Source organism: Salvia hispanica, chromosome 1, assembly GCF_023119035.1.
Source record: "Salvia hispanica cultivar TCC Black 2014 chromosome 1, UniMelb_Shisp_WGS_1.0, whole genome shotgun sequence".
In the NCBI taxonomy this organism is placed as follows: domain Eukaryota; kingdom Viridiplantae; phylum Streptophyta; class Magnoliopsida; order Lamiales; family Lamiaceae; genus Salvia; species Salvia hispanica.
Window position 1 is genome coordinate 25,770,680 of NC_062965.1, and position 8,595 is coordinate 25,779,274.

At 35.8% G+C, this 8,595-nt stretch overlaps 1 protein-coding gene, 1 long non-coding RNA gene and 1 pseudogene across 2 annotated transcripts; all 3 read left to right on the plus strand.

The window, feature by feature from the left end:
- Positions 1-2,334: 2,334 nt before the first annotated feature.
- LOC125192191 (two-component response regulator ARR15-like) lies at positions 2,335-3,786 on the plus strand. The gene is made up of 4 exons (XM_048089710.1): positions 2,335-2,587; positions 2,673-2,749; positions 2,976-3,052; positions 3,549-3,786. The coding sequence occupies exons 1-4, from the start codon at positions 2,458-2,460 to the stop codon at positions 3,784-3,786; spliced, it is 522 nt and encodes a 173-aa protein (XP_047945667.1). The 5' UTR covers positions 2,335-2,457.
- Positions 3,041-3,639, plus strand: LOC125213534. Its single transcript, XR_007174961.1, has 3 exons — positions 3,041-3,052; positions 3,167-3,237; positions 3,549-3,639. It is a non-coding gene; the product is annotated as an uncharacterized LOC125213534 (long non-coding RNA).
- A 10-nt stretch (positions 3,787-3,796) lies between the features above and the next one.
- Positions 3,797-7,614, plus strand: LOC125192202 (annotated as a pseudogene).
- The last annotated feature ends 981 nt before the right edge of the window (positions 7,615-8,595 follow it).

The window sequence follows — 8,595 nt, forward strand, 5'->3', positions numbered from 1 at the left end:
TCCATTCTACGCGACACGGTTTTCAAGTTCATTATTCAAAAGAGTGAGATTTCATTATAAAGTGTGGCCCACGTATTAATAGGTAAATTTAAGATGATGGATCAATCTCATTCATCGAATCTGATGAAAAATATTTGAAGATAATGGACTTTAATTCATCACAAATTAATGTTTAAAAATTAATATTAATTATATTACATTTATATTACTGTTAACTTTTTTTTTTTTTTTCTCATTTTATCCCTTAAACCTTGAAGGTATATTGACCTAAACTCATTCATAATTTTTTGAATTTAAATTTAACATTTAAAGTTTATATGTACTTTTTAAAAAATTTATTGTATATATATAAAATTATAATGTGCAATATGTATAGACTCTATGTAGATAATAATCAAATACAGTTGTATTTTTCAGTATATTTAATTTAGATTTGAAAGCATAGATTATCGAATTAAAATCATGAATAAACTAGTGACTTTTAGTTTTGATAGGGTCTCCCATTAAACAACACAAGAAAGTCCCAACAATTATACATATATAAAACCTCATGAAATGATGGTCACTACACATTACCAACATTAAAATGCCTTTTAATTATAGCGGAGCAAGCTTTAATGTCACTATTTATATTTTACTATCTTGCCACTTATTTTATCTCTATGCATACATTTTCAAAAGTCATGCTACTACTTCAAGAGAAGATGGAGTTAAATACAAGATTTAATGACGTGTCTATTTAACTCATGTCTTTGAATATGACTTCGGATCCTATTTTTTTTGAAAGTCATAGAATAATGATGATAATTGCAAGCTTGAAAGAACCTCTTATTTTACTGATCAAGAATACAAGATATTGTTGAATTGAAGTGAGTTGAGAGTTGAGACATTAGTGTTGAGTCAAGTCAACTACTACTAGCTATGAAAGAAGGGTTGAAGGTCTATGTTATTATTGTTATGCAAACTAGACCGATTCATAGTATTATTTTGACACCTTCTGAAAACATTTCGTAACAGGATGGGGGTGATCTATTTGAAATTTGGCTATTAATTCCTTATATGAGAAGAATATAGATACAGGTAGTGATTAAAAAATACTCATAGTAACTAAATTCTAATAACTAGAGACTAAATCTATTAACCATAGATTAAAATCGAAGAATGAGATTATTAACATATTTTTAGATACCAATTAGATTATTATAAGATCGCTTTAGTTTAAGCGAACGGTATGGACCGTAATGAATTAAAACGATCTAAAAATAATCTAATTGGTATCTAAAAATGACTTTTGTGTTTATGAACATATTTTTAGATACCAATTAGATTATTATATGATCATTTTAGTTTAAGCGGTAGGATCTAATAAACTAAAATGATCTAAAAATAACATAATTGGTATCTAAATATAATTTTTGTGTTTAGTTATGCATTAGAATTTAGTTATTGATGAATTTTATTAAAAATGTTGTAGGAGATTATAAAATTATTTTAATATGTTTCATATTAGTATGCCAAAATGTTTTTTGATCCCACTCCATACTCAAATCTTATTTGGTCAATTTCTATATTTGTCAACTTCATCAATTTCATTTCATACTGCTCCTATGTTTCCCAACACTAGATTAGTATGTCCACAAAAAGAAGCAAATTTTTCATTTTGAAATTTTCATTAAAATTGTTGTTATAGTAAATTGTTCTCTCTAATTCACAATTCATGATCATTTTAATAAATTTTTTCTCTATTTTTAATATTTTATCGGCTTTATATATAAAATTCATGTTATCAAAGTATTAAGATAATTTTTTTATTTGAATGGAGATAGGATTAAATTTCACATTAAAAAACATTAATTCTTCAACTAAATATAGAAATGAGAAAAGAAGAATTGAATGAAAAGGTGTAGTCAATCAAAGCTCAAGATCCAAGGCTAGTCAACCAGAAATGACCACTCGGTTTCATTTTTCACTATTCCCTTTTTTCACCTTTTCACACCGCAAGATTTCATTTTTCACCTCAGCAGACATGAAATCAGACCGAATTTCACACGGCAACCATCGCCCGTACACCGCTGTCCCAAAATCATTATTAAACCAACAAAATAATGGCAAAATCTTGATTTTTTTTTATTGTGTTTCAAGAGGAGTTGAAACTGTCAGATGCAAGCGACAAGTCGGATATAATTCCAACTAGATTTGCAAAGATTTCCCCTGTCTCTGCTTTTTGCCTTTTCGTTTCCCTAAAGCAGATCTCTTCTCTCTCTGTGATCTTCCAATCCCACCATTCATTGCCACCGCCCCATATATATATACAACACTCTGCCTTTCTTTTCCGAACGTATATTCTTCCGCTCCCAGGCATTTATTGTTGCAATCGAGCTGTGGGAGATTTCACTGATAATTTCGATACTCATTTAAGGCAGCTGAGGTGTTTGTGGAAAAGCCCACAAGACGAAAATGGCTGTTGAAGATATCGGGAGCGGTTGCTCTTCAAGCGGTGATCAAGAATTCCATGTTCTTGCTGTGGATGACAGTATTATTGATCGGAAGGTCATCGAGCGGTTGCTCAAGATTTCTTGCTGCAAAGGTGTGTGTGTGTGTGTGTTTCTTCTCTGTGTTTGTGTGATTTTGTTTTGGTTGGTTGCTAAAGTTGCTTTGATTGTGATTTGCAGTGACTGCTGTGGACAGTGGGAGTAGAGCTTTGCAGTATTTGGGGATAGATGGGGATAGAAGCTCTATTGGATTTGATGTAAGAACATACAAAATATTTCTCGAATTTGTTCCTTTGCTGTTCAATGTTTGTATCATCGATTTAAAAATTGAATCTTTATTCACTTGGGTTGTTGAAAAATCTGGATTTTGAGCTGGGTCAGTCTCAATTTTGCTTAACCTTGCTCTGTAACAGAAAGATATGTTATCTTATAACTGTGTCTGTAGCAGAATATTGGATTCTGATGTATGAGTATTTGTTTCAGGAGTTGAAGGTGAATTTGATTATCACGGACTATTCTATGCCTGGAATGACTGGATATGAACTTCTAAAAAGATTAAGGTTGGAATTTGATATCTTTCGAGGGATCAAAATTTGCCTCGATTTTGGAGAATGAATTGTGTTTTATCTGCATCTTTAGATGATAACATGTTGTATTTCTTCCTCTTTTGGCAGGGCTCCACCAAGCTGAGGCAAATACCGGTAGTTATCATGTCATCTGAGAACATTTTGGCTCGAATTGATAGGTATTTTCTCATTGATTTAGGCCCCTTTTTCTTGTTTTGAAGAAACTGATTTAGGTTTTTTTAAGTGAGTTGAACATATGACTGGTTCTGTTTTTTCCATAAAAAAGGCCTCTTTTCCATATATGACTTAGTATTTTGATTACTTTCTGACTCAAACCTTATTTCAAGAATTGCACATATATATCAGATCTGTCATCAACTAGTCTTGATTATGGATACTAGTACAATTTAAGAAATTGCAAGTGCTCATTGATATTTATTGTATTTGGATTAAGCCCTAAACCCTCATATGTTCTTTGCTTGTGGTTTAGGTGTTTGGAAGAAGGTGCCGAGGACTTTCTGATGAAGCCGGTGCAGCTCTCGGATGTGGAGAGGCTGAGGGATTTCATGTTGAGAGGAGGGAGGAGGAGAGGGAGGTCGGGCGCAAGAGGAAGACGCCCGATGATTCTTGCGACTGCCGGCCTCAGGAAGCGGCCGACGCTGCTCGCGACCGCCTGCTCCTCGACGTTTCGGGCTCTTGAGGAGCCTGTGATTGTGCATGAAAGCTGAGACTGGAGAAATGTGGATGCTGATTTTTGGATGGTTGGTGCTGCCTCAGATTTTCTATTTTTTAACATTATTAGGTTCTTAGAAATTTAGGAAAATAGGGATGGGGTGATTTTCTGGTAAATAGTTGAATCTGCATCTGTTGTGTGTAAGCTGACAGTTGACAATGGAAGCTTCACTGCTTTTTAGTGTATTTGGCAGAACTGAAATTTTTGTAGATCTCTCTTTAGAAAAGGAGTGTCTATTTGCAGAAGATAACTATTCCTATGTTTATTTACCACAAGTAGAAATGTGGTTTGATACCAATTTTTCATATACAAATCAAAGAGAAAAAAAGAAAGTAAAGAAAAAGTAAAGAGCTCTGGTCATGTGGATGAAAACTTTTGATAAATTTTGTTTGGAAAATCAGATTTTTTGTTGTCCCATGTTTAAGATTGATTTTGTGGGGATTTCCACAAATCATGCTAGTTTTATATTTTTATTACTCGCGGTTTGAATATATAAATTCCTAATTAAATTTTATTTATTCCTTACCATGAAAATATGAACAAATATTTGAATACAAACATCAAGAAATTTAGTTTGTACTATGTGACTTGTGAGTGGAGAAAGTATATAGTGTTATTTACTAGTATCTCCGTTTTTAAAAATAGCATGTAATTCAGTTTGACTTATTCCTTAATATTAAGCACAATTCTGATTTAGAAAACTTTCGAACAATAATATTATCCTTATATAATATTTTATTTTAAATTTATACTATTAAAAGTAACGATTTTATATATATTTTGTGGATCCTACTATCCACTAATAATATTTTCTTATCCATTAGGAATACTATACTTTATCAATAACTATATTAAAATCCATATAGTTTCAAAACATAGCTACTATTTAAAAAGAAATAGGTAGTAACAAAAAAATCTGTCTCAGTTCCTATATATTTTTAATTGTATATTAATTATAAATAAATTATGATAGCAACTTGTGGTGGATAATATAAAAAAACTGTTTATGTTATTTAAAACGAAATTGTTCGTATACTTTTATGGGACATAAGGAATATATCATTACAAACTTTGATTAATCAGTGTAAATGGAGGAGAATTTGGTCCGAAATGGGCCTCTACTAATATAAAACACATGTTTTGTCAAAAAAAAATTATGAAAGTGTGAACAACTTTAGCATGAAAAACCAAGCACTTCAGTTGAGCACTTTCCAAGAAATTTCGAAGAAACACATAAATTCCATTCACTTTTTGCTTTCTCATCTCATTTTGAACACTCTCAAGTCCAGCAGGAATCCAAGTCAATGAAGATCATCACCATCATCATCATTAGCATCATCATCATCATCATTATCCATCCAATTACAGCAACTTCCACACACCTTCATCCCAATATATCTAAATCCCAGCTTCAAGCATCTCATCACCATTTGATCCTCAACTTGTTCACAAACTTGCATAGAAGAAGATGGTTGAAGGGAGGCTAGGGAGCGGTTAGGACTGAGAGAGGATGTGATTCAAAGGGCTTGCAGATTGTCCTTGAAGGCTCATGACAAGGGAAGCCATACCTCCACGAAAAAACCGGGGCTCCACCGATGTTTTCTTGGCCTTCCCCGGATCATGGTGTGTGGATGACTGGTACACTAGGGATCCCTTTGGTGAAGTTAAGGTTGATGTCTCCATGTTTCCATGTATAAGAAGTGTTGGCAATGAAGAGATTGGTTTGGTTAATGAGGCTTTTGCTAGGAGGTTTGAGGCCTTATTGAATAGATCATCACTTGCAACTGAGGTATAATCTTTGATTTGGAGTCTGTTTTTAGATAGTAATTGTTTTCTTGAACTTGTTTTAGTTTGAGTTAGATGATCTTAATTGCCAGAAAGCGGCGGTTCCAATGAGAACTTTGACAACTGAAAATCATATACGATAAATGATATATTGACATCACAAAATATATCAGTTCATGAAATTGATATACATGACTAAGCGAACTATTATGTTTTATGATACCAACTTATATAAATGTAATTGCAAACTGATATTCTGACTTCAAGAAAAGTTCTGAAATGAACCATTTCTTTGCCAGAGATTATCATGTCATTTCTGAAATGAATCTCAGGTGGAGAAAGCTATGTCTGAGGGAAAGCAGATCATCTTCACCGGGCACTCATCGGGAGGTGCAACGGCTGTCCTGGCAGCCATTTGGTGCTTTGAGAAGCACATAAGATCCAATCCTTCTCAGACAATGCCACTCTGTGTAACTTTCGGATCACCTCTAGCCGGGAACCACGTCTTCTCGCACGCTCTGAGGCGTGAGAACTGGTCCCGTTGCTTCTTCCACTTTGTGATGAGGCACGACGTCGTGCCACGGATAACCCTAACCCCTCTCTCGAGCATCCAGCCGTGGCTGCAGGCTGTCCTCGAGTCTCTCAACCCGAGATCACAGTTTCACCTGCAGGACTCCTCTGCAGCGTCCGGCTTCCTCCTCTCGGTCATGAGGAAGCGCTGTCCGTGGCCAGCCACGCCGCGTGCATCCTCAAGGGCTGCACCAGTTTGCTCCTGGAGACTGTTGCAAGCATAGTTGATCTCAGCCCTTACCGCCCTTTCGGGACCTTTATCTTCTGCCCCGGGAATGGGAAGCTCGTCGTGGTGGACAATCCGGACGCCGTGCTGCAGTTGTTCTTCTTCTGCCTTCAGCTCAGCCCTGAGGAGGAGAACACAGAGTTTTTGTGTAAAATGATGAGAGACCATTTTTTATATGAAAGTGAATTGCAAGAGAGCCTAAATATGCAAGATGTGACATATTTAGACAGCCTTGTGAATATCCCTTTAGAGGCTCATTCCACTTCCAAATATTCAGCTGCACTCAATGATCTTGGCATTGTATGTTCTACTCAATCCGTTGCTAAATCTATTGGTATCGAAATTTAAGCTTTAGCACGGGCGTAGATCTGCTGCTAATCCGCTGCTAACTATTTTTACTAGCGGAATTATGAAAATAATTAGTGACACACACATGATCTTGATGCTTTTGTATTCGATTTTCAGATGGCGCAAGCGCGGCTATGCCTTCGTGCAGCGGGGAGCTGGAGAGGCAGAGGATGGAGAACCAGAGGAGAATAGACTCCAACCGAGACAGCATCAAAGAAGCACTGAAAAAGATACATGACTACAAAACCAGCTGTGAGATTAGGAAGATTGGCTACTATGACACATTCAAACTCCAAAGGACATAACTGACTTCAATGCCAATGTGAAGAGGCAGGAGCTCTCGGGGATATGGGACGAGATCGTGGAGATGATCAAGCGATACGAGCTGCCAGACGGGTTTGAAGGGCGGAAGGAGTGGGTGGAGCTAGGGACGTTGTTTAGGCGGCTGATGGAGCCGCTGGACATCGCAAACTACTATGGGCATTTGCTGAACGAGGACACGGGGCCGTACATGGTGAAGCGAGGCCGAAGAGGTACAGGTTTACGCAGAAGTGGAGGGAGCACGCGGAGGGGATGGGGGCCGGGGGAGCGCTGAGACGACGTTTTGGGCGGAGGTGGAAGAGCTGAGGGAGAAGGGGTATGAGGAGGTTAAGGGTGAGGTTTTGAGGTTGGAGGAAGAGTTGTTTGGATGGGTTAGGGATGGATGGGTGGGGAGAGATGTGTTTTTGGAGGGTTCTACTTTTGCTAAGTGGTGGAAGACACTACCTCTTGAGCATAGGTCTGGTTCTTGCATTGCAGCCTACTTCAAGAATTGAAGTTTTGGTTTTTTGAATAATATGGGTGGAGCTAAATTGCACCCCAAAATACATCAATAACATCTCACTTGGTAAGACAGATTTGGCATCTCTCTCTAGTTGATAAATACTCTAATCTTTGTACAACAATACAGCACAGTACAGATGCCAATAATCTCCTATTTCTAAGAGAAACAGTTGCCAATAATTTCCAAACTCTCTAAAAGACTAATGTACATTTAGAAGAAATCTTGTTACTGGGAATTTCTCATATGAAAAGCCAAATCCACCAACTCAATGGTTGCAAATTCGCCGGTTTAGAATTAAAACAGTAATATTTTAACAAGCAAGTAGTATCATGGTTTCAGCAAAGCAAGAAGCTCTCAAACACATTGTAATAACAAAAGATGGTCAATTGTTTAATGTTTTAACAATGTTAGAGTACATTGAATGATATTATGTCATAAGCTTGAGCACCTGAGTATCACTGAAAAAGACTGAAATGCCTTCAAGTGGTATAAATGTAAAAAAGAGCAAAAAATGACATAAAAGAGTGAACATTTACCCAAAAATGTTCCAACTCATACCATCTCAACCATTTACGCAGCTAAACTTCATTTTTGAGTATACGTCACGCCAAAAAGTAGTTTTACTCCAATCATTCATACCAAATTCAAAATTTACACCATTTTTTGGTTTTTGTCTCACAAAATTCACGCTAACCATATTTGTACTTGTTTCACAAAAAACTAAAAATGGATTTGAGTTTGGTGTATGATGATGAAGATTTTTACCAAAACTCATTTATGGAGTCAGTTGAAGATGGTCTCAATTGTCCAAATCCTTATTTTATTGTTCACTAAGAAAAAAAATCAACAAACTAAATTAATCTCTCCACTAAATAAAGAACAATACTAGTTACTACGTGAAATAGTATAAGCTATTGACAACAATATTAGTATATAGTGTATTGGATATTTGGTAGAAAAATTTACCTTTGAGCATTTTTTTATGATGGCTATTACAGCTAATTATTCGTCGCTGATAAAATTGTGAATATGTATATGTTCTTTAAAGCTTT